We start from the raw sequence: 26,457 nt of genomic DNA on the forward strand, positions 1-26,457 counted from the left end.
GACAGCGCCTTGCAGTTGAGATACCTTCAGCTCTTCCTGGCATCAAAACAATGCTTTTTCCTTCTTCACTGTTTTGCTTAACAGGAAGGAAATACTGTTGTTCCTACTATTCAATAGCAATTTTATTAACGAAAGTACTTAATGGTGATCAGGGTACAGTATTATGGGACATTTTTAGTGGCTTCATAAATTGCTACAACACAGTTAAAGTATACTTGGAAGTATTAATCTACAGCCATAAAAATGTTTATATGCATTGACACATGGATTTCCTGTCTGGGAACCTATTCTAAAGATATTACCCAAATTATGGGAAAAAACTGTGTAAATGTATATAGATCACAGTGTCATTTAAAACACGAAAAATTAGAAAAAACAAAATGTCCAGCAATAAAGAAATGATTAAGTATGTTTTGTTCTCTTCCCTGATCAGTGGCTATTTTGAAGTCATTAAAAATGAAGGTTATGGGAGATGAGGGTAAGGGGATCAAATATATGGTGATGGAAGGAGAACTGACTCTGGGTGGTGAACACTCAATGGGATTTATAGATGATGTAATACAGAATTGTACACCTGAAATCTATGTAATTTCACTAACAATTGTCCCCCCAGTAAATTTAAAAAAAAAGAAGGTTATATGCTGTAAATATTTACACATGAAGTGATGCAATGCTGGAAGTTGCTTCAGAATAATCCAGGGAAGATGAGGAAGTGGGTAAGAGTATAGATGAAACCAAACTGGACCGGAGTTAACAACTATTTCATCTGGTTGATGGCTAGGTACGGGTTCATTATACTATTTGCTCTACGTTTTTATACTTTTGAAAACTTACATTAAAAAGTTTATACATGATGGTTACACAAATTGTAAAACAACAAGGAAAATTGTAAAGATAACGTGAAAGAATAGGATAAAAATTATATACTATAATTAAAAATATATATAAATATATAGGAAGAAACACAATAAGAAGTAACCTAAAATAATAACTCATTGTGTTAGGATCATCAATGTATGAGTAATTTTTTCTTTATTTTCACAAATTTTATGTCATATAGAATTTTTTTCAAATTAAAAACTGAAAGTGTACAATGTTTGCTTATCTTTTCTCATCCTTGACATCTCAAAAATGTTTACTCCATTTAGCACAGAATTGTCTGTCTTAGCTCCTGACTACACATCCCTGTAAAGCTCCCACAATGTATAGTGAGGTCAGTTTCTCTACATATGTCTCCTCCTTTGTGTATTTTTTGCCATACCTGGAGTGTTCTGAATGAAGTTCTCCATGCTGCCTGGGTTACCTACCTTCTCTTCCCAAATGGGGTTTGTTTATGAAATCCAAAGTGACTTTAACAGAAGTCTAAACAACACATAATGTATGAATTAGGCACCCAAAATTGTATCGTTGGCATTTCAAGGACTACTACAAATGACTTTTAAATAGTCTGATGTTTGGGCTGATTTAAGTCACTGCTCTTTCTTTTATGTTGCGAGTGGAAAATATGATAGCTATGTTGTTTTTTTCTGTACATTCACTTTTTCTTTTTCAGTGCCCCTGGCTTTCATACTATCACTCAGGCTGTGGGAACCTGGCAACTGTTCAATAAAGGAATGTTGATAGTTGTTTCCTGTTACTTGAGGTGTTTTGTTATTATCAGGGATGTGTACTGATAATTTCTAATTCTCTGTTTCTACTGACTAGGAAAGTAGAGCGTGAAGTCAAAGCTTTGGCAAAGCTTGATCATCAAAATATTGTCCGTTACTGTAGTTGTTGGGATGGAACTGATTTTACTCTTGAGGAAAGCAACAGCAAAAGGTAACTAAAAAAAAATGCTCATAGCTATAGTAGGATGGAGGAAACTGTCATTGACTATGTGTGGGCCACCGGATAAGGCCATTAATACGTTTAATAATCACAACTGCAAACACTGAAACACTGTTATGACTCCATTCTGCAGGTAAGGAGACAATGAATAGTTTTTTCCTTGGTCCTTCCTAGTTTCTCATTGTCCTCAGCTGTTTTCAAAATGTCAGGTTTGGCTTTCCTGACTCCATTGTTTAATGTATAGGCTCACTCACGTGGCCCAATTTCAGTCCAGACTGTAAATGCAGTCTGGTGAAGGAGGTTTGAACATGTAGCTACTGCAAGGGGAGGTTCCCTCCTCAGCTGCCAGCACTTTTCTCTTTCTCTCTCAGGCCCCAATAGGTGGGATGCAGTCAAGGGGTTTCTTTCAAATGCAACTACACCATTTAGGTGGGGTGGTGGGCAGTGAAAATAATTTTAAGACCATGAGCTGTGATGGGGGCACCCCACCTCGAATCCCTCATGTTTTGTCTCAGGAAAGCCACTGCTAAAGGACTGGAGGGTTCTAAAGAGCTGGCATCTCCCTGTGAAAGTGCTTCTTGGGACTGTCCTCTCCCGGCAGTCCTGAGGGCATTGTGGGCTCTTCATTCATCGTCTCCTGACTCCAATGGGCCAGTCTCCATCCCACGTAATTGAGAACTTTATCACCGGTTTCAGGGGTTCATGACTACTGTCAGCACACGGGACTTCTTCAGCTTTCAGGAAATTCTTGGCTACCTCTTTCTGTTTTCTAGCCAACGTATGTTCAACAGATATAAATTAATATTGAGACCAACTTAGTTTACGAAAAAGAAAAAAAACATGGTTGGCAAAATCAGTCCTCCGACTTATATCTCATAGCAATTTGTTGGCACTTCTCTTAGAGTTTCTGTCCTTGTACTATTGTTTTAGGTTTGTTTTTCCTTTATCTCTATTCTATTAAACTGTCATCCTGTTACAGCAAGGATAGTGTCTAATTTTCTCATCTCTAGATGCCTGTTCTGTGCCTTTTACAAAATAGATGCTCGGTAGATTGATGGTGAATTAAAATATTTCAAAATTACTTCATATAATAATAATATTTGTTTCTTAAGTATATTTAAAATATTTTTTTATTTGTGATGTATCTTTACTTTTTAAATTTTTATTAAATGTATTGGGGTGTCATTGGTTAGTAAAATTACATAGGTTTCAAGTGTACAATTCTATAATATATTGCATCTATATATGGCATTGTGTGTTCACTACCGAGAATCATTTCTCCTTCCATCACCATATATTTGATCCCTTTACCCTCTTTTACGATCCTCTCCTGTTACCCTCTGCTAACCACTAAACTGTTGTCTGTGGCTATTTGGTTTTTCTGCAACTCTACTGTATTAGTGTTCCCTTTCCTATCTATTAGAAAAGGTGATCAAGAACCTTCGGCATTAAAGAATGGACAGGGTTATACTTCATCAATTAGCTAAACAAGTAAAGCTCTGCACATCTGGGCACTTATGATTTAAATAAAAAATGGTTTATTAAATTTTGATACAAATTTATTTGTTATATTTAGATTTCTGTCTTGAGATATTTTGTGCTTCTGAAGAGAAGATATAATTTTAAAAAAGAAATGTATTTTTATAAATTTATTGCTCCTTCTCTATGACTTTTATATCCAGGTCATTGACTAAGTGCCTTTTCATCCAAATGGAATACTGTGATAAAGGGACATTGGAACAGTGGCTTGAGGAGAGAAGAGACCAGAAACCAAACAAATATTTATCTTTGGAATTATATGAGCAAATAGTAACAGGAGTGGATTTTATACATTCGAAAGGGTTAATTCATCGAGATCTTAAGGTAAGAGCAAAATGTGATTTGTTAGGGATTGACACCTATAATTGAGTAATTTTAAAATCAATCTTCTCAAGTTTTAGAATTGGTTGACAGTTGTGAGGAAATAATATCTCTGCTCCTCTAAGGTTAGGATGGATCTAGGCCTTGCCCCATGCACCATTCCGTAGCACGACTCAGAAGATCCCCAGGGCTAGTAAACTCATCAAGACACTGAGCTCTACAGGAAGGAGCTCATTCGCTCTGCTTCTGTTTGGCTGATAGTCATACTCCAGTTGTAAACATGAAAGCTTTAGGAGACTATACATTTCTGTGCAGATACTGCGGCTGGCACAGCCACAGGCTGCTCTGTCCCTGCCGCTCCTGCAGCTCAGGCTTGTCTCGGAGGCAGAAAGGACTCTCATGATGATGGCTTTGGGACATGGGTTCCCCTACTCTCTCAGTCATTAGTCTTGAGGGCAGTCACACAACTACTGGGTCCAGAGTCTAAAATTTTCTTGGCATTTGGTTAGACCTCTGCCCCATGATTGGAATATTGCTGTAATCCAAACCTTGGAACATGAGGCATACCTTTGTACTTTCATTTTCTTCTGTCTTCCTACTATCCTACATGGTCTAGAAGGGCAGTTTTCCCATTTTTCCTTCATCAAAGTGAAAGAAGAAGAGAGACAGAACAAGTTTTCAATCTCTCCTCCGTACTCTGTTTCCTGTGATTTGCCTGCTCTTTTCACAAATTAGCCATGTTAAATCCTGTCCCTGAAGCATGGGACACTTTTATGCCGGTCCCCTTTGGTCCCAGTTCCTTTATGTCGCCTTTTCTGCTCATTCTGGGTCAGGCAGAAGAACCTTGTTTATATGGATCTTGACTATCTGCTTACCCCACTTATCTAAAACATCCAAGAACAAGGAATGAAGCAGAAAGTTCCTTGACAAAAATAAGCACTTAATGTATATAGTTGCCTATTGGGCTTCATAAAAATAAGTGGCCCTTAAAAGATATTTCATCCTTGGTCTGCCCGGGGGCTGAATGTCTTATGCCTTCATGTTGGAGTCCACCTGATCCCAATATCTCCCTGTAACAATATCTGAAGGTGTTCTTCTAAGTTGGAAAGGATACATTTAGAATGGCTATACTTTCACTTTGGAATAAATCATACATAGACTTAAGTAAGTAATTCAGCGCCATTGCTTATTTATACAGTAATTTGCAAGTAAATAAAGAACTTTGGGTATTAACTCCCACACCCTCCTCAGGATGAATTCGTGCAGTTCTCGCTGCTGCTGACTGGAGACTCCCTTGTCCTAACACCTCTCCTGTGTCCCGCGCTCTGTGGCGTGGAGTGACCTTTTCTTGTGTCTGTTTTCAGAGAATGTTTTCTCTGTGTGCAGTTGCTCAAAGGTCAGACTTTAATACTACTGAACCTTCTTTCGTCTTCTACCACTTTTCTAGCTTCTCTGCTACAGTTGCTGCTCTCTTGCATCTGAGAAGATGCAAATGAAGGCCTGTGCTTCCTTTGGGGATACTTTGCAAAATACTAGCCGTTGGCTTTGCTGGACAATGGTCTTTACCCATGAGCGCCCTATGATATAAAATCTACCCCTGCTTACTGTCGGAATCGTAAGAACTAGACCAAAGGCAGTAGGGGAGGGACATGGAAGTGTCTGGAATGAGGGCTTCCAGTCGCTGGAGGTTCATTCCCCTTTAGGTCCAAGCTCTTCGGTCATCCTCAGCCTGACCATCAGTCTTTATTCCTATACCTCCTACATAAAGTGGGCACCCTTTTTTTATGCTCTACAACCCAACCTTTTGCCTAATCATACTATAACTTATTAGACAAAATGTGGCATTAGTGTTTTTCTTTTTTTTTTTAATGAAAAATAAACAAGCAATCTAACATTTTTGCTAGACTGTCCTCTCCAGCTTATCTATTTGGACAGCATCATAAATGTAATCTTTTCAGAGTCAGGTTGTCGCCTTGTGTGGAACTTTCAGTTGTACTTGCTAACCCAACATACTCCTGCATTGTGACTTGAATGTAGCATTGGAGCATTTTTATCTCCATACCCACCCCCCACGCACCTACAGCTTCTCATCTGTATTATTGGTGTTAGGTTCCGATCTCACTGTTAAAATTGTTCCAATCTAACTGCTGATTTTGGCATGGACATTTTCAGTCTGGCTTCTTGGAAGCTCTTTCAGACCTTCCTGGGCTGATGGTTTCTTCCCTCTCGGTTCCTTTGCTAGGTCCTCTCATACTCATAAGTGTTCGCTCACAGGGCCTGCATATGAACGTATGGCCCAAGATTGTATTGAAAGTCTAGCCTTTTCAAGAATGGCAAAACATTAATTTCCTCATCAATAACCTCCTATTTTCATGGTCTTTAGAATGTTGGTCAATATCTTCTACAGATTTGTAAATAAGATGAACAGCCCTCATTCTGTTCTTCCTTTTTTTTTTTTTTAATCTGCTTAAAGAATTACAAGGAAAAAATACTTCACTGCTAATTAACAGCTTGCAGTTAACTTGGTATGCCTTCAAAGATAGAAGGGGTATGTTTTCGAAGAAGTTGTGAGAGGCCTGGAAAAATTGACATCAAGGAAACCCCCACTAGAAATTCTGCACAGGATAGCCTGCAGCGTTATTGAGAAGAGACCCATTCTGAGAATCTCACAATTGGAAGGGATCTTAAGGGCATCTATTTTAATCACCATCTAATCCTGGATTCGTATGTGCAACATTTCCACCAAGTGGATGTCCAGCCCCATCTTGAATACTTCCTGGGATAGAGAGCTCTTGAACTCCCATTCTTTGCACCACACTATTACTATATTAGGTTATACTAAAACAAATCTTTTGGTTATTTCCACCCTCGAGTACTCTAGTCCCGGATTTATCCCCTGGAACTGTGCAGGATCAATCCACCTTCTAGTTAACAGCACCTCATATATTTAACGGGAGCTATACCCCAAGCCTTGTCTGCTGACAGAAGTTCTTACTTCCTCAGCTGTCATTTTAAAGACCTGTGACATTAAATTTCCTGTTTTGGGAATTTTAAGGGAAATGCCTTATAAATAAATATAAAAATAGCCATTGCTAAATATGATTTGGATATATGAGACCAGTCTGTCAAATTGGTACTTATAGATTAAATATTGTGTTTCCTTTTTCTCTAGCCGAGTAACATATTTTTAGTAGGTACAAAACAAATAAAGATTGGAGACTTTGGACTTGTAACATTCCTGGAACATAATGAAAATCGGACTAAGAGTATGGGACCTCCAATATACATGAGCCCAGAACAGGTGAGGTCCCTTTCTTTTCTGTCTATATGTTTTTTTACTTCTTTCATTTTTTTGAAATTATAAAAATAATAGACACCTCTTATAAAATTAAAACAGTACAGAAGTCTATAGAATAGAAATGGAAAATTCCCCTTAGCCTTCCTTTTTATTTTTATTCTTCTCATTAGAGTTTGTTGTTTATCCTTTTACATCATTTTCTGGGAGTTATAAAAATATACAAACACAAATATATATTTACACAGACGTTTATACATAAAAACATGCATACATCCATTTTTATAGGATACTAAAGTGTTCTTATGTGACTTGACTTTTTTCACTCAACAATGTATCATAATCTTTCTATATATCAGTACAAATAAATCTGACACAACCTAAGAAAACTCCCTCAGATGCCTTTCCAGTCAATCCCTCCTCCCCACGGCCCAGAGGCAACCAGTGCTCTGATTTCTATCACCATTGATTAATTTTCTGTGGTCTTGAGCTACCTATGAATGCGTTCATACAGTATGTTCTCTTGTATATGTGATTACTTCACTCAAAGTAATGTCTGTAGGAGAACCTCTAGTTGCTACTTGTACCAGCAGATTATTCCCTTTTATTGCTGAGTACTATTCCATAATATGAATACAGGCATACCATGGAGATATTGTGGGTTCAGTTCCAACCATTGCAATAAAGCAAGTCACATGATTTTTTTGCTTTCCCAGTGCATATAAAAGTTATGTTTACACTATACTGTAGCCTAGCAAATACACAATAGCATTGTGTCTGAAAAACATATATTACCTTAATTAAAGAATACTTTTTTGCCAAAATATGCTAACCATCATCATCTGAGCCTTCAGCAAGTTGTAATCTTTTTGCTGGTGGTGCGTCTTGCCTTGATTTTGATGGCTGTTGGCTGATCAGGGTGGTGGTTGCTGAAGGTTGGGGTGGCTGTGTTAGATTATTAAAATAAGACAGCAATGAAGTTTGACACATCAATTGACTCTCCCTTTCAGATGTGATTTCTCTGTAGCATGTGATACTGTTTGATAGCATTTTAGGCAGAGTAGAACTTGTTTCAAAATTGGAGTCAATCCTCTCAAACCTTGCCACTGCTTTATCAACTAAGTTTATGTAATATTCTAATATTTGATTGGTGAGGCAATAATAGGTGAAAGAAAAGAAATGAAACCAGAAGACATCATTTTCTAAGTTCAAATGGATAAGCCTTTTGGGAAAACAGTATCATTTGCTATCCTACATCACATCAAAGTGTTTCTGAATGGGTTTCTGACCTAATTTTAAAAATGCAGTAAAGCCAAGTGGAATAAAATGGAATACACCTGTATACCACAATCTGTTTATCCATTCTCCTGGTGACTTTGGATTGCTTCCAGTTATGGAATATTATGATGAAATCTTCTATGAACATTTGCATGCAAGTCACTTTTGGGAAGTATTTTAACTGTTTCACCTGTTACATCTCATTTAACCCCACAGTCAAACTCGGAGGTTGAAACTATTGTTGTCTCCATTTTATGGTTGAGATTATTCCCATGTTGATGGTTAATTTACACAGATGATTCAACTGTTTAGTAATGGAGATTTGAACTTGAGCAGTTAGATTCCACAGATCTTGCTAACAAACACCCACTGTTGTAAAATGTATTTTGGTCAAATAAATGTTTTGTCTTCAGAAGCATGGATATTTATATCAGGTGATTAACAAATGTAAATATATTTTGGTCTTTTTAGTTTTCTTCACTAGGATATGGAAATGAAGTGGACATCTTTGCTTTAGGGCTGATTCTTGCAGAGCTTCTTCATGTATGTCGCACTCGTTGTGAAACACTTGAGGTAAATAATCTCACAGAAAGAATTAAGCAATAAAAATTATTGGCCGTCATCTTCAGAGTGCTTCTGCAGACAGTTATTGCTCTCATGTGAGGATGGGCTTGAACATATTAGTGTTGACTGCAAAGGAAATATGGATTTTATCTCTTTCAAGTTTGGGCACCCAAAACTTTTTGTTAGGAGTTCCAATCAAGATGGCAGAGTAGATAAACACTCACCTCTCACGATCACATGAAAATTACAACTAAATTATCGAATAACTACCCTTGAAGATGAGCTGAACGGGACTCCTATAACTACAGATACAAAGAAGCCACATTGAAACTGAATATTGAATATCAACTGTAATTGAAAAACAAAAAATTTAAAAATAAACAAAAAATGCTTTTTGCTAAAGACCAAAAACTTTGGGTGTTTTGGAAGGTGTGTGCCTTTCATAAAACTGTTTCTTCCTATTTAAATCAGTGAAATTTTGATTGCCTGCTTAGCATAAGACACTGTGCTAAGTGCTACAAGGATTTCAAAAGTGAATAAGCCTTATTTGCATGCAGCTTATATTCGAGAAGGGAAGATATTATAAGAGAATGTTCTGCGTGTTTTGGGAGAAGGCGTGAAGTCTAATGGAAGCAGTTAGGAGAGGGATCTTCCCAGGGGTGGGAAGGCATTGAAGCTGGGTCCTGAAGGATTGGTTGGCTTCCAATAGGGCAAAATAGAAAGAAGGTGGTTCCCGCATGGAGACAGGAAAGTGCAGAGCGTGTTTGGGGATACCAGTAGTGTCTTATATTTTTATTGGAATATATAAGTTACAGGGAAGTGGGGGTTGATGGGGTTGGAAAAACAGGTTGAGGCTCAGTTAAGGCAAGAATGTGAACTCTCTTGTGAAGGCAGTTGGGAGCCACTAAAGACATTAGCCAACTGGATAGCCTAGTCCATAGCTCATTAAAGGGGACTCACCTGGCATCAACAGCCTTCTCCTCTGTAAAACAGGGAAATGAAAATACCTGTCATTCAGGGTTCAAGTAAAAGATGAAGGGAGATAATGCATATGATGCTCTGGACACTTCAATATGTTGCAATGTTAGAGATGGTTGTTGGATGGGGTGGGGTGAGGAGGGACATCCTGCTTGCTTCTTGGCTAAAGAGACTTTCCAAAGATCTGGAAATATCGTAGATGTAGGGTATCCCCAGTCTTTAGTGCTCACTTCTAAATTTTGTTTTTCCTCCCAAGAGAGAAATTTCCTAATGAATATATCTATATTATATTTTCAGATGTTTGGACATCTAAAGAGTGGCAATCCCCCAGAAGTATTTGATGACAAAGAAGTAAGCACTTGAAAAGGATCAAAATTTTGTTTATTTCAATGTTTTATTCTTTTTTTCCCCTTTTTTCCACCTCCCCCCACCCCATTCAGGTTCAAGCCATTGTTTCTCAGTCTAGTTGTGTAGGACACAGCTCCCTGGCCCATGCTTGTGTTATGAGCCTTGCTGAGGCAGTCGGTAGCCGGTCGGCCAGCTCACACCGACCTCCGGCTGCTCACAGCAGCCCAGCTCCAGGCAGAACTGTTGTTCACAATCTTAGCTGTAGAGGGTGCAGCTCACTGGCCCATGTGGGAATTGAACCGATGACCTTGGCGTCAGGAGCACGGCGCTCCCACCACCTGAGCCACCAGGCTGGCCAATGTTTTATTTTTCATATTGACTTATTATCATTACAGAAAATTCTTCTTCTGAAATTACTCTCAAAGGAACCCAAGAAACGACCTAACACATCTGAAATACTGAAGACTTTGAAGGAGTGGAAGAATGTTCCAGAGAAAAAGAAACTAAACACATTTTAGAGCCTTTCCAAAAAAGGATCCTGCTTTTGATGTTCGATTTTCCTGTAACTGTCTGAAATCTGCTAGGGAATATCAATAGTAGTTATCTGCTATTTTCATTTTTCCCTTAATTTTTTACTACATTTGCAAAAAGTTTTTCATTTTTTAACTTCAAAAACATTTTTACATTTGGCTTTTTCCCAGTTCATCTCCTTAGTTTGAAGATGGGGGAAAAAAATCCCTCAATTTTTTAATATCAATTAGTGAATCTGTCAATTAATAAATATTTAGTATCCGTGGTTTCTAGGTCAAAAAGAAATAAGATCTTCCCATGCCTTAAATAGCTAACAAGTCAGTTGGAGAAAAACGGTAATCATAAAAAGTTAAGTTATATACAATCACTTTGGAAAACAGTTTGGTATCATCTAGTAAAGTTAAATGTGTATATACTGTGAAAGCCATCAATTCCATTCCTACGTATGTCTACAAGAATGTTCATAGAAATCCTGTTTATAAAAGCTGAAGGAACAGAAAACGACACTACTGTCCATAACAAGAATGGATACATACATTGTATTATATTCACATTGGAATACTATATAGCAGTGAAAATAAATTTCTCTCAGGAACATAATGTTAAGCAACAAAGCACTTTACAGAAAATATATACGGAATGATTCCATGTATATAACGTTCCAGAACATGCTAAATTCTGCTAGTGGTTATCTCTGAGGAGCGACAGGAGTGGAGTGGGGAAATGGATTTCAAAGGTACAGTTAACTTATTTTTTTAAAACTGGATGTTGAGTCCACTAGTGTTTACTGCACAGTTATTCTTTGTATCTCAAATACATTTTGAATGTCTTATAACAAATATTTCAAAGAGAAGATAATGGTGCTGCTGGAAGGCAGTAGCTAAACGTAAGAAAATAGTCAATTTGAAGGGGCGAGATGACTTTCTCCTGAGATATCATGGCACAGGGCTTGAAGAGACATTCCAGTGAGGGATTAAAATGAGTAAAGAGGAGACCAAATGCGCAGTTTAGGCAAGGGCATGGCATATTAGATAATATAAAATAATTGTTAATTTTCTTAGGTGTGATGATATTGTGGTCGTGGAAGAATATGTTTTATTCCGAGGCAATGTATGCAGAAATATCTAGGAGTGAAGTGGCATGATGTTTGCAACTGTCAAATAATCAGCTAAGATCCATGTGTATATGAAGAGGGAGAGAAAAAGCAAATGGGGCGAAGTGTTAACAGTTGAACAATTGATAAATCAAGATGGAACGTATAGAAGTGTTTCTTGTAATATTCTTTGAACTTTTCTATAGGTTTGAAATTTTTCGGGGAGGAGAGAAATCTTTTTTAAAGACCAGTATTACCTGGATTTAATGAATAAGGGTATATACTCAAAAGAAGGTAGAAGGTAGACTTACTTTTACCTTCTCTCATTTTAAATTTATATTATTATTAAAAAAATACAACATCTCTTGAAAGCTTTTATTTATTTGTGAATATATGTTTTCTAAGCCTCAAAATTACAATAAATAAAAAGTATTCTTGTAATCAGAGGAAGAGAGGGGCAAAAGCCAGGGACCTTATTTGCAAATTAAAATACACAAAGAGATTTTGAAAGATATATCTATATCTTTGTATGATGTATATATTTACCCCCTTTTAAAAAATTTCTGCTGGAGTATTTTAAAGAAAATTTAAGGTATTATATCATTTCACTTGTAAATACTTAAAAATCATCTCTAACAGATAAGATGTTTTTAATTTTAACAAAACTAAAATGTCATTGTCACTCAAAATTAATAGTGTCTTTAATTATATGATAAATTCAGCTTGTATTCAGTTTTCCTATCTCAAAAATATCTTTCTGCAGATTGTTTAAATCAGGATCCAACATTGCATTTAGTTGATATGTCTCTTTTACTCTATAACATTTACCCATTTTTAGTTTCCTTCCTCTTGGCATTTATTTGAGGAAGCAACTGAATCATATGTTCTGTAGATTTTCCTCCCTTCAGGATTTGGCTGATGGCATCCCTATGGTGTCTATTTAGAGCTAGAAGCTTGATTTGATTCTGGTTCATAACTTTTTTTCTAGAATGCTCCATAGGTAATGCTATATACTTTATTTTGGATCACTTCAGGAAGAACCTGATGTCTATTTGTTCCACTTTGGGTGATTTTAAGATTGATCAGTGGGTTGTGGTGATGTCATCTATTACAAAACTTCCTATCAATTTTTCCCCTAATGGTGTTAGCAACCATTGATGAATGTTGTCTGGATCCATTATCTCATCAGGGGTTGCAAGATAGTGATTTTTGTATTCTATTAACCCTCTTGCATTTATCATCTATGATTCCTTTATAAAGAAGAACTTTTTCTAAAGCTGAATGGGAAAGATGGGATAAATATTTAAGTTATTAACTTTTTAGAATGAGCCAGTGCCCTAGCAACCTCCAAAGGTGACAGATACAATTTTTGTTTTTTTAAGCAGGGGTGTAACCCAACTGGTACTTGGAAACAGTGTTTAGAATGGGTTGGAGCAGGAGGAGACTACATTTGAAAGGTCAGAAGTCCAAGAGGCTAAGAAGGCCTGGATAATAGGAGGGGACAGAACCAACAGGAGTTGGCAACTAATTGGATGTGAGGATTTAGGGAAAGGTAAGCATCAGGTATTAACCTCCAGTTTTGTTTGAAGGTGAGTGGCCGGAATATGATGCCATTGAAGGAAATGCAGGTCTTCATCCAATTAACCCCCCACGGAGCACACGTATTTGAGAGATTTTGTTTCGCACTTTTATCGATCACACAGTTCTTCACTAGAATTTAAGCCAATAGTGGGACCACCGTGCATCTTTCAAAATGGTGAGGTGGAGTACATTTGGGAGGTAAAATGTTGGATCTCATTTGGAGATGCTGATTTTTGGGTGGTGCGAGAATATTCAGGTGAAGATGTAGAGCATACCATAGGAAATGGGGGGTGGGGATTAAGGAGACGGGATGTGTGCGTTATCTGGATATAACCCGATACTTCACTTTGAATTCAAGGGCTTGACAAGGGAGATATTATATAGAGGACAGAGGGCTAAGGAACAAAGCATGGCAGACATCTCCATTTAAATATTTACTCTTCCTATTTAATATCAATCCAGTCCTTTAAGGTCTGTGATTCTGAATCTGTGACTATGGCTTATTCCAGTCCTACCTTTCCTCAGCATGGTCTCCGATGAAGGGACTACAGTTGAGAGCTGTACTGTGGCCCCACTATTGGCTTAAACTCTGATTAAAAACTGTGTAATAGGTAAAACTGTGAGGCAAATAAAAGCTCAAGTATTTGTGGCTCTTTAGGGGTTGATTTGATTGAGACCTGTATTCATGTCCTATGGCTGCTTTAACAAATTACCATAAACTTGGTGGCTTAAAACAGCACATATTATTTCTCTTACAGTTCTGCAGGCCAGAAGTCTGAAATGAATTTCCCTAAATTAAAGCCAAGGTGTTGGTAGGACTATGTTCCCATGGAGGCTGGCATTCCATGACACACATTCATTGCTACCTAAATACGCCACACTGGTTGGCTCAGTGTTACCTGAACAGGCTTTTGCACTCAGTGGCTTTCTGCTATGGACTCTACCTAAGCTTCCCTTCAACTTTTATTGAATGGCAGGTTTATTTAGATATAATTCACATACCATATGATTGACCCATTTAAAGTATTTAGTTCAATAGTGTTTAGTATTGTGCAACCATCAGCACAATCAATTTAGACATTTTTGTCACCTCAAAAAGAAACCCCGAACCCGTTAGTGGTCAATCCTCCTCTTCCCCCAATACTTGGCAATCACTCATCTACTTTATATCCCTATAGATCTGCCCATTCTGGACATTTCATTTAAATGGAATCATACAACATGTGATCTTTTTCACTGGGTGTAATGTTTTTAATGTTCACCCATGTTGTAGCATGGACCAGTACTCCATTCTTTATATTGCCAAATCATTTCCAATTATTTGGCTACATCACATTTTATTTATTCATCAGTTGATGGACATTTGGGTTGTTTCCTCTTTCCTGCTATTATGAACAATGCTACTATGAATATTCACGTACAGGTTTTATGTGGACATGTTTCCATTGTCTCCTGGGTAAATTCCTAAGAGTGAAAATGTTGGGTCATACTGTAACTACTTCCTCCTTACTTTGCATATCAAAGTTATGTTGGGAACCCAAATTCAGTGCTACTTCCAGTGTTCCACTACCGCCCACTTAGCATGAAACTTCACCCTCTGACTCCCATTGTTGGGTTACCTCAGAATCGTGTTCAGCAGTTTGCCTTGGAGCTCTGTTATTCCTATGGGGCTGTTAACCTCATATTGTGAATTTCTGGAAAGTGGGGACAGGCACTGTCATTTCTGTATACCCCAAGGTAGCAAGTACACTGTCCTGCTTAAAGCAGGAGCTCTGTGAGTTGGAATTGGTGGGGAATAAGTGTTGATTTCATATCCTTGATCTGACAAAATGTACCTAATACTAAATAATGTTCACTTTAAAAACTTCAACAATTAAATGTTTGGAAAAATGACAAAGTATGTAAGGTAAATCAGTTTGGTATATTGAAGTCTTTGAATTTTAGAAGCTCCAGTATTTTCGATTTATAAGGAAAATGAAACATTTTAGAAATGCTAGGTGGAACTTTGAAAATAAACATAACACAATATAAACAAAAGTAAATGATACGTTAAAATTTATATTTCAAATTTCACGTTCTAAAGCAAATTTTAAAAAAAATTCAATGTTTTGCTTCTTTTGGTTTTCATTATTGTCTAGCTATGAAGTCCTAAAAGGCCTATAAGAATAAAAAAAATTTTTACTAATATTGAAAGCCTTTATTTTTAACGATTGATGGATAAGAATGGAGGGATGTCTCCCACTTTCCAAAGGAGGCCTAGTTCTAGCCATTGGCCTGGAAATGCAGACCACAGCTCTGGTGGAATCATGGGTTCCATCAAGGTTATTACCATTCTCAGCATAATTGTTCAGAAACATACTCAAAATATTCTAGGCTACTGGGCAGGTGGTGGGTTGTCCCCCTAGTCAGTAAGAGGAGAAAAGGAAGCCAGTTCCTGATTTTATTTCATGTGAAACAATCCACATGGCTTTGGGACTGATTAAAGGAATGTCAGTATGTTGGCTGAAATGACAGGAAAGGATCCGACTATAATCCCAAAGGACAGATGTACTTTGTTTTCACTATTAATACAATTTTATTATTTTTTAAATGAAACCAATAAATATTGAACAGTATTACCCAACTACATAAATTCCAATATTTTATATATGTATTTATGTTCACAAAAATAATGATTCATTTTCTAGCTGAAGAACTGAGGCCCAGAAGTTAACCAGGTTAGTGGTTCAGAAGCTCTGCTGCATCTTAGATCAAGGCCACAGTGACCAATTACATCAGAATCTCTGGGGGTGGGACCCTTGCATTACCATTTTTTAAAGTTCCCCAAGTCAAACTTGAGAACAAGTGAATTAGGTCATATAAGATCAGAGACTAAAACAAGTTTGTACTATTGATTATATACAAACTAGAGCCAGTGGAGATTAGCTTTTGCTATGTTCTCATGTATGCTGTTCCTAATAAAAGGAAGAGGTTGATCTCTTGCTCAATGCTACTGAAAGGTGAGATGTAAAACTGTACAGTGAGGTCGTGAGTCTATTCCGAGAACAGTAGTGCTCTATATCATACCTACAGCACTAGTTCTCATCCACAGGTGCTTATCAGACTTTTAAGAAATTTAAAATAAATACAAATATCCAGAAAATACCCTAGATTAGCTGAATCACAACCAATAAGGGAGGCACCAGAGTTTGTGAACTTTTAAAAAAGCTCATGATTTTGATGCCCAACCTTGGATGGAGCTTTCTAGAAGTGTGCCACAGTATGTCTTTAATTGAATGGTTAAATTATAGGGAAGCAGATTTCAGCTTAAGACAGAAAAAGAACCTAAAATCCCTTAGAGCTACCCAGAAATGGAATGGTCTGTTTTAAGGCCATGAGCTCTGAGAAGTGTGGGAACAAACTCTGAACCCTCATTCATTCCCTCTCAACAGAGAAGTGTCTGATCTGACAAGGGACGTTGGGAGAAGGAAGCTAGCCTGTCTGGCCCAGCCCCTGGTGCATTCTCACCATGTAAGCTAACGGGTCTCAGAATGCCGTGATGGGCTGTATCCCGGCAGGCAGAAGTGTGCAGTTCTCTCCAGCCAGGGAGATACAGGAGGGAATCTGACTGGAGAACACCTCAGCCTTGCTTGCTATTTCAGCTTCATTGACCAGAAAGCTGATATTTTGATCTCTCTCTGACTCCCATGTCTTATTTCTCAGTTTCTCCCGAAGTGAAAAGGGGAATCAGGGAGTTACCTGTTGGTGGCCTTTAACATCAGGAGCATCACAACAGTCAGAAATTGTAATGGCCCATGCCTGTGATACTTGTGTTCTGAGAAAGAATTCCATTATGTTTTTTTAGAAGTCGGTGAACAATTACATTTTAAACTACAAAGTACTTCTAATGTACAAAAAGAACAAAACATATATACAGCCCCTTTTTCTTTACTGGCATCAAAAATCTGGGCACTCTAACTGCTCAACTGTCTTTCTTTGTGTGGGAACAACAGCATTTTCCAAGTTTCTACTTTATTGAGAATACTCTTAGTCATGATCTGCAGAAGTTGGTCCCGGGCAATTGGAAGACAGGTCTTCTTTATCTGTAATTTATGTGAAGAAAATAAAAGATTAATACAACTTCTATGGTAAACTAGTCTAGAAAAGTATTTCAACCTAACATGGATTTTGTAGATGTGTTTGCTACTTACTCTGCTAAACAAACCAGGAAAAGATAATAACAACAATAACCAAATATTCTTCACTCTTAAGTACAAAGTCCTTAAATTCAAGTTAAGAAAGCCAACATGGGCAAATGTGTGAGGAGGGAAAGTATTTGGTTCCAGAAGACATATGGCGAGTATTAAACCATTTCTTTTCTTACAATTAGAAAAACCACAAAAAATGGGGTGAATTTCAACATGCTGATTTTTATGGTTCAGGGACAATATTCTATCTAACTATACAAAAATTAGTTCTAAAAATTTAACATATCTTTTAAGTATCTGTAGCTGGAGAAAGAATCTCTAAAAATAAAGCATGAAAAAAACAAAACCCTTAAGGGATTCAGAATTCTCTTTTGAAATAAAAGAATGAAAATTCCCTTCTACACATTCCGTTTATGAAAACTTAAAAATATCTTTTATAAGGCCTCAATTATTTTTACATCCACTATTTCTTTAAGACATTGATCCCACATTACCATTTGAGTGGAATAAGAAACTGTGACTTTTACAAAAAAATCAAAGTTAAAACAAAGAGCACTTGTATTCATTATTTTAAAAAATGTTTAAAGTATTTTTCTTACCTTCATAGGCTGTTCCACACCAAATACAATACAGATATTCTTCTCTTAAATAACTAGTCAATATTTGTAACTTGTCCAGGACCTAGGTACAGGACACAAGCACATTAATGGTTCACACTGAACAGAATCTTGGTTTTTGGTCTTCTGAAACATGCTGAATTAGCCCAAGGCCATACATCTTTTGCTACTGACTCTCAACCATTTAGGAGAGGTGTCAAAGGCAGAACATATTAGAATGAGTCCCAGTTTGCCAGCCACCCTGGTATTTTCATAAGTCTGCCAGACACAACAGAGCCCACTTGTGAGCATTTAGAAAGTAGATTTCGGCTAGCTCTCTTAGGATCAGGATTCTTTAAAGACCACTTCCATTTTCAAAGAATATACCTGCCACCATGGGATGAGGGTGAACACCACCTCCCTTTACCGTTAAAGTTCTAATCAGTGGTCTCCCAGTGAAGAGCAACATAGGTTTTTCAAATTGCGAAAGTCCTACAAAACTCTTATATACAAGTAGCCACAGAAATGTTATTCCTTTCTTGAATAATCTCCACTTCCTTTGAATTTTGTTTTTTTGCTTTGTTTTGTTTATGGGTGGGAGAGAGAGGTACTCATTACAATCACTTCCACAAATTTAATAGGAAACACGGTAGAAATGAAAATAAATTACATTTGCATCTAATCTATCAAGCTGAGGTGAGAGGGTAAACTGATGCTAAAGGGAAAAATTCATATGAAGTTTTGATTTGGGGTTAATAAAAAAGAAAATCTATAATGCAGTGGTTCTCAACAAGGGTTGATTTTTTTCCCCCAGAAGACTTAGCAATGTCTTGAGATAGTTTTGGTCATCACAAGGGGGACGTGCACCTGGCATCTGGAGGGTGGAGGCCAGGGAGGCTGCTGGATATCTTCCAATGCGCAGAACAGCACTGCAGAACAAGTACCCAGCTAACTTGTTAATAGTGCCAAGGCGGAGACACCCTGCTCAAGGAACTGGGCCAAAACGTACACTTAAATCTTCACTCTTATATTCATCTTCATCTTGTTCTTTTTCTTCCTCTTCCTCTTCGTCTTCCTCCGTCTCTTCTTCAGGGCTCAACCAGTACCAGGCCTCCCTGGGAACCTGAATATTCTGAAAATATGGAATCATTCCCAATTAAACATAGCAAACATAAGACTACCACAAGTATGTTCATGTCAAGATAAATTTATTCTTCCAATTAAATATTTACTGAGTGTCCTTTCAAGACTAAAAGCACTCTACCAGGAACTCAGGGGATGCAAAATCCAGTTAGAATATTGTCTCCAAGTTGCTGACATTCTAGTAGGGAAAATAAGCTACGGGAATAAATAACTTAATGGGTATAAAACATATAAGCTAGGAAATCTCAAGTGTCATGACATACATTCAAAATGAAATGCTATGGAAATACAGAAAAATGAGAGATTGCTTCCAGCAGTCCATTTATGTTATGAGGGAAATTTAATAACATTGTTGAGACTTTAAATGAAGTCATTTTGAACCATCAAAATAAAAAATAAAAGCAAAATAAAAATAAAATCACAGACAGAATTTTAAAAATCATTCAGGTCTGAAATAGATAGTCTTCTAATATGACCTTTTTAGTAAGGGACACATGAGGTAAAGAATATAAACTGAAAATAAGCTCTTCTAGTTAGTCAAATACTCTGGTGAATAGAATTTCCGTACATAGTGGCTTTGAGTAACCAATATTCAAATAAGCAGAGAACAATTAATGTAAAAATGTTATTTAACCCTTACTGGATAATTCAGACTACTCAGTTTCCTGCAGTGAACCACTCATTATTGTGTCAGTTATAACAGGTCAGTAGTACATGTTAAATGAAAGCTTTAATGGGTAGAAGGCTGAATACACCAGGCTTGGCGTGTTTTGTTTTGTTTTTAAAAATATAAATACATAGCAAATCATACTGGGGGCCAAAACACTTTACTACCAAAACTGAAAGTAGGTAAAAGGCTTGCCTTCTGAGTATCCAATTGTTGACAGGCTCGCTGGCTTCTTCTAAGATCTCCTTCTAGCTTCATTTCATCTTGCTTATTTTTAAGTCGCATTCTAAATGAAAGAAAAAATAGTGCATTCAAGGTCTGTACTCTCTTTACCCATTTGATATGCCCAAGTGCCAGAAAACATATCACGATAAAGAAAAGATGAAACCCAAAACAGCTCAGATATCAAGGTTTACCGAAACTCTTCTGCAGCTTTTGCTTCAGTTTGGTTTTTCATGTGACTCTTTCTTCTGTAGCTTTCTAATTTTTCCTCTGCTTTCCGTTTTAATGATGCTTCATGACCAATGCCACTTTTCCCTGTTTCCAGACAATTCTGATGAGAAACGTACTGACTCTATACATCAAAACATGACAATTTAACTATATTTACAAATTAAATACAATTCTAATTTGAGTACAGTCACTCAAAATCATTTGACAAGAATGACAGGAGAAAACACTAGAGAGTTTTTTTTAAAACCCCCCCAAAATTTGAGATCATTAGTCTGATCTAATAAGATAGTAATACTATACACATTTTTTTAATTGGGAAAATAATACCAACTGTCACATTTTCATATAAATATAAACAAATAAGATACATTTTTTCCCTCTTTAATTCATCCAAGGTACAGAGAAAAACATTTAATGTATAAATCTGTCTCAGAATACTTTCAGGATATTTTAATTGCCAAAAATACCTTTGCGTGTTTAATGGTTACAACAATTTCCCCCCATATTTTTATGATTTAAATTTTATTTTATACTCAACTAAAACTTACTTTTATTTTTAGTTTAAAAGGTTTAGAAGTTTAACTGAGAAACATTTGACTGAGGGCTTCCTATGATAAGCACTGTAACAGCACCATCATAAAAAATGTATTAAGCAAATATGTGTGCTAGATCTAAGCATAAGTTATCATTACTGGCAGATAGCTCTAAAAATAGATACCTGTTTTGACTTTGAGGGGAATTGGTTCAACAATGCCATCTCCTAAAAAAAAGAGAACAAAACACAAACTATTTTAGAAATTCTTCCTCAAACTATAGGTAAGCATAGTATGCAACTTTACAATGTTCCGTACATACCCATTCCTGTTTCAATAATGTTCAAACTGAAATCTGAACATCAATACTCTAATCAACTATCTCCTTTTGAATACCCAACAAGGCTTGTCCCCAACAAGGCTGCCCCACAGTCTCCTATGTCACCCGAAGGTAGGGTTTTAAGAAGTGGAAAACTGATATTATATATCCAAGAGGGTGACAGGCTTGCTAGGTGAAGGTCAAATCAATTACGATAAAGGAGAGAAGAAAAGAAAACCAGTTTACAGAAGCTACTATAAACATATGGCCTCTATATCTTAATAACAGTCTTACTTCCTAAAACGAGAAGTGAGAATGGAGCTTCTCTAACTGGCCGGTCACTTGGGCAGCTGCCACAGGCACACAGCAAACAGGGCAGAGTCCTGACATCATCTTTCACGTTGCTTTACTGTCCTTTGGCCATTGTACTTCCTAGCCTTTCTCTTGTCACCATTCTTAGCCGTTGCCTCCAGTGTAAGCTTCGTCCATCCTGGTTGTTAGTGCCTTCAAGGCTGAGCTGGGCTGATAAGAAGCTACTGATGGCACATGGCTGTCTAAAGTGGATGTGGGAAAATGAAAGTTCTCTATAACGCTTGTTAGCACATGGGAGACTGAGAAGCTAAAGCTGTTTTCATTTCTGTGTAGGTTGAGAAGGATGAAAGAGCCACCTCTGGTACCCATTGATAAATCACAATGTGGTGGTCAGGAACACCTGTTTCCAGAAGTGACTTACCACTCTTGCCAAGGGCCTGACCACTTTTATATCCCATCTTCTGGAGTAAAGCAAACCCTTTGTTTTCACAGCCTAGTGCATTCTTCAACCCAATGTCACGTCTTTCTTGTTCTTCTTCCTTTAGACTCTTCTGCCTGTTTTTCAAATTGGCTTCCTGCTGCTTTTCTTCTTTTCGACGGGCTTCTCGAATTTGCCTCAACATTGGCAATCCTGGTCTGATATCTTCTCTGAAGAATAAGGGAAACGGTTATTTTAGATGAATACATGAAGTTTTCTCATGACTCTGATACTTACTTACTTGACATAGTTTTTCAGTGCTACCTTCCTGATTACTTTGTTATCATCAATATTAGAATGTTAAAAGTGACTTCTGAGAATGGCTGTTTTAGTAAAAATAAGGAAGGCTGTGGCCAGATTGTAGGAAACTAAAGAAAGTACAGAATTGAAGAAATTACAAATAGCAAGTTTGGACTAAATTTCTATACAGTTGGCAATAATAAAGAGCAAAAATGAACAGTAGCTAGAAGAAACAATAAAGAAAAGGGTAAATTTCCTTGGAAGAAGGTAATAAAAATAATCAATGGCAGAAGTAAAATGCTTAGCATTAGAAAGGAAGAGGCTCTTTGTATCTTTGTATGGACATGTAGACAGTGTTTCCACAAAGCAATACGACTAACTTTCGAACCTCACATTTAAAATCAGTGTCATTGCTTAAGAGTCCACATTAATGTCAGTACATATTATTACATGAAGTGTACACAGTTACTTACTGGACATTAATGAAGGAATCAGACATATAGTCCTCTTCTTCTGCCATCTCAATTTCATATGACAAAAGTATCTACAAATCAAGTAGGATCAAATAACAATTATGATTTTTTTAGTTTACCAAAATGGAAATAAACCTTTCTGTATCCCTCGCCATAACCTTTATCCAGAGCTCTACTCCACATTCCAGTGCCCTCTTGACATTTTTCTGTGCGGAGCTCTCAAACTCAACAACCCAAACAATTCGTTCTCTTCCACCCCAAACCTCCTTCATACCTTATATCTCCCAATTAATGTCACTGCTAGCTACCCATTCCTGACCTCTTAAAACCTGTCACTTCTTCCTCTATAATATTCCTCATAGGCATTTTTGCCCATACTGTGACCAATGCTTTAGGTCAGCATTGGTCACCCTTTAGGTGACCCAAGAAAGGCCATTGTACTTCCTAGCCCTTCTCTTGTCACGAAATATTACAACTGTCTCCCAATTGGACTCATTGCCGTGGGCTTCTCCTCTTCCAATCCATCCTCTATACCCTCTCCAGAGTGCTTTTTTAAAAACACAAGTCGTATTACTTGCCTGTTTCAAATCCTTCAATAAATTTTACCCCGTAGGTCATGGAGAACCAGTCACTTTAACACTGTAGCAAAAGTCCTTCATAATCTGACCCCTGACTCTCCTTTAGGATCATTATTCAAACCACATAGGCCTCTCATTGCCCTCTGAACATACCACAGATGTTTCCTTCTTCCTAGGCCTAAACTGCCCTCCTTCACAAAAACCTGCCCTGACCACACCAGGTCTCTCTCTACGGCTCTGTATATTCAAGCTGCCCATTTGGAACTTGATATAGTTAAAATCCTCACTCACATGGAGACATTCTTCAGGAGAGTTTCCATCCAAAATAGCTAAAATCATATAATTGTTGGTCCGTAGAGGGATAAAAATAATTATCCAGAAAAGTGCATTTCAAATTTTATTGTGTATATGAATTGCCCCAGGATCTTCTTAAAATGCGGAGTCTGATTCTGAGCTGGAGCCTGAGCTGGCATTTCTAACAGGCTCCCTGGTGATGTTAATGCTTCCCTTTGGGAACCCAGCCCTCTGCCCTCCATGTGGTTCTAGAAGAGGGTGACAACCTCAGTACTCCATCCTCCCTTGGGCACAAGATGGCCAATTATAGTACCTTATGTCCCCACAGCAGGGGTGGGGATGATCCAACCAAGGCAAACAAAAATTTCTTTCCTTACATGATATAAATATATAGATTCTGGGGAAAGAAATTCTTTTCATTGGGGTTTCTGAACTGGAGGTAAGTGAAGCTGGGCTGCGGAGGCCATCTTCTTGGCCATATGAAGAGATCCTGCTCTGCAGAATGATGCCAGACAGAGAAAATGGAGAAAAGCAATGAGTCTCCGACCCTAGTTCCCAAGACCCTGATTCCTGCAGCTCTTTCTCTGAGGAGCTGTAACCTAGAAGAATGCTGTAACCTAGCATTCTTCCCAGCTACATAGGCTAATAAATTTCTTCATTAATTAAGCTTGTTTGAGTAGGGATTCTGTCAACTGCAGCGGAGAGGCTGAACAATTACACTGGATGAGAAAAGTATTACTGTACTAGTTTTTAGTATTTTTCATGTATATCTCCCCAACTAGATTGTAAACCACAAAGACAAGTCCCCTATATCCCTGCTGCCTACCACTGCCACATCATAAATCCTTAATGCTTAGCAATTATCAGAAAAAGTCTTTAATAATTGTAATTTTGTAATAATAAAATACATTTTTCAGTCATCATGTCTTATGTTTTTAAATTCCTTGATGTAACTATATCATCAAGACAGAAAAACCACAGAAAACGTACAGCTTAATGAATTATTGTGAGGCAAACACTTGCAACCGCGTGGTAGCCTCCAAGATGGCCCCCAATGGTTCTTGCTTCTTGGTTTTCAACGTCCTAGGGGAGTCTCCTTCCACAGTAAACAGGACTAACCTGTATAATCAACAGAATATTGTGGAAATGATGGAATATGACTTGTGGTCGTAAAAGACACCACAGCTCTTAGTTAAATGACTCTGAAGTCAAATTACTCACTCTGAAGGCAGGTAGCTGTCATGCAGTGAGAACATGCAGCTCCATGGAGAGGTCCACCTGGGAGGACTGAGACCTCCTGTCCACAACCAGCACAACTCTGGGGGGTACATGAGTCTGCTACCTTGGAAATGGATCCTCGAGCACCAGTCAAGACTTCAAATCACTCAGCCTGGGCTGGCATCTTCACGACAACTTCTTAAGAAAGTCTGAGCTAAGCTAAACCAGTAACAAATTTCTGACCCACAGAAACTGTGAGATAAGAAATGATTACAGTTATTTGAGCTGCTAAATTTTGGAATAATGCGTTGTACAGCAAAAGGTAATGCAAACCATCACCCATATCAGAAGACAGAACCTTGTTAGCGATTCCAGGAGCCTTCCAGTCGCACCCCTTCCAATCACCTCCATTTGTTTATAGTTCCATCATCCACGTGTGCATCCTGAAACGTTACACTTTAGTTTTGCTTAATTTCCTTTTTATTGTAATGTAATAAATTTAACACGTGGACGATTATATACAGCGTGTGTCGTAATTCACCCACTGTCTCTAAACCTCAGTGTCTGCATTTGTAATACTAGCATTTTTACGCATAAAAATTTAGCACTTATCCAATACATCACACACCGTTATCTCACTCAATGATCCTTAACAATTCTACAAGGTAAGAATATAGTTCTGCTTTCTCGTTGCAGAAGTTAAGGCTCAGTGTGGCTAAATGACTTGCTCAACACCACAAAGAATCTAGGTCTCAGGGCTCTTGCCACTGCAAATCGGATTGATTATCTTTACGTGAACCACTCCGAAGTGCTGGGCAGACCTGAACGTGGGGGTTACAGATCGTTTTTAAAGCTCCCTTTTTATGCGGACAACATACTTCAGCATCATCCATTCCCATCAAGCATAGGATAAATTTCACAAGGCGATCAGCCGGGCAGAGATGACGGCGGCTTGGCGCTCACTGACAGCAGTGGAAGTGGTAGGAAGGGGTCGCATTCCGGGTGCATTCTGAAGGCACAGCTAACAGGATTTGCTAAGGGATTGGAGGTGACGTCCAGGATTCGTCCACGGCTTTTGGTCTGAACACCTGCAGCAACGGAGTTACCCGTTTTTGAGAGGCGTTAGACTGTAGTCGCAGGTTTTGTTTTGTGGCAGAGGGGGGGTCAGGGAGGTGGCAACAAAAGCGCTGCTTCTGACACACCGAGAGTCCCACCACACTTCCTAGCGGACGCGCTAGGTAGACGCACAGCAGGACGGTGACAACAAACGCCTGTCTCAAACACTCCCTACGCCCGCGAGCCTCCGGGCTGCAAGCCTCCCACAGACGAGAACACCCACGGGGGGAATGTGGGTGACGGTGTGACGGGGCAGTCACAACCAGCACACAGATCGCCGCCCTTGATCATTCCATCTACCGCGCCTTACCTGGCAGCTCTGCTCGCCCGGGGCCTGGGAGCGAAAGTGGGCGCAGCGCAGCCGCTCACCAACAAGCGCAGGACCTGCCGGCCTCGGCCTCAACCCGAGTTTAGGGGACAGAACCAATTGGAAACCCGTGGTAGGCGGGGCTAGGAGGACATGGTTAGTACGCCTGCGCAAGACTGTCTTCCGCG

At 38.2% G+C, this 26,457-nt stretch overlaps 2 protein-coding genes across 8 annotated transcripts in view; one reads left to right on the top strand and one right to left on the bottom strand.

The window, feature by feature from the left end:
• Positions 1-15,240, top strand: part of EIF2AK2 (eukaryotic translation initiation factor 2 alpha kinase 2) — a 31,549-nt gene extending 16,309 nt beyond the window's left edge. The window contains exons 11-16 of one of the 4 annotated variants that reach the window (XM_081069584.1): positions 1,705-1,818; positions 3,510-3,690; positions 6,860-6,988; positions 8,732-8,833; positions 10,100-10,153; positions 10,546-15,240. In XM_081069584.1, coding sequence (XP_080925710.1) covers positions 1,705-1,818; positions 3,510-3,690; positions 6,860-6,988; positions 8,732-8,833; positions 10,100-10,153; positions 10,546-10,668 — 703 coding nt within the window. In that variant the 3' untranslated portion in view covers positions 10,669-15,240. Of the gene's footprint in view, positions 1-1,704; positions 1,819-3,509; positions 3,691-6,859; positions 6,989-8,731; positions 8,834-10,099 lie in introns of all 4 variants that reach the window. The other 3 variants (XM_081069585.1, XM_081069586.1, XM_081069587.1) reach the window with 3 other exon arrangements.
• A 17-nt stretch (positions 15,241-15,257) lies between these two features.
• GPATCH11 (G-patch domain containing 11) lies at positions 15,258-26,427 on the bottom strand. Of its 4 annotated transcripts, XM_081069591.1 has the most exons (10): positions 24,850-25,098; positions 24,619-24,747; positions 22,757-22,827; positions 21,987-22,213; positions 21,120-21,161; positions 20,365-20,485; positions 20,144-20,234; positions 19,148-19,270; positions 18,142-18,223; positions 15,258-17,437 (listed from the first exon to the last, which is right to left on the bottom strand). In XM_081069591.1, exons 3-10 carry the CDS (start codon positions 22,801-22,803, stop codon positions 17,382-17,384), a joined length of 789 nt encoding a protein of 262 aa, XP_080925717.1. In that variant the 5' UTR covers positions 22,804-22,827; positions 24,619-24,747; positions 24,850-25,098; the 3' UTR covers positions 15,258-17,381. The 4 variants fall into 4 exon arrangements, with proteins under 4 accessions (XP_080925717.1, XP_080925716.1, XP_080925718.1 ...); XM_081069590.1 differs by lacking the exons at positions 24,619-24,747; positions 24,850-25,098 and adding an exon at positions 26,273-26,427; XM_081069592.1 differs by lacking the exons at positions 24,619-24,747; positions 24,850-25,098 and adding an exon at positions 24,006-24,024.
• Positions 26,428-26,457: the final 30 nt, after the last annotated feature.

Source organism: Rhinolophus hipposideros, assembly GCF_964194185.1.
Source record: "Rhinolophus hipposideros genome assembly, chromosome: 12".
In the NCBI taxonomy this organism is placed as follows: domain Eukaryota; kingdom Metazoa; phylum Chordata; class Mammalia; order Chiroptera; family Rhinolophidae; genus Rhinolophus; species Rhinolophus hipposideros.

What these genes read in the sequence shown, in the direction of transcription:
- GPATCH11 (XM_081069589.1), bottom strand. Translation starts at nt 23,673, where the DNA reads ATGATTTTAGCTATTTTGGATGGAAACTCTCCTGAAGAATGTCTCCAT. An exon ending in AAAGCTGCAGAAGAGTTTCG is followed by an intron (nt 20,235 to 20,364) that starts GTAAACCTTGAT and finishes TCTTTCATTTAG; the next exon opens with AATGCGACTTAAAAATAAGC. An exon ending in ATAAGAGTGAAGATTTAAGT is followed by an intron (nt 18,224 to 19,147) that starts GTACGTTTTGGC and finishes TCCTGTACCTAG; the next exon opens with GTCCTGGACAAGTTACAAAT.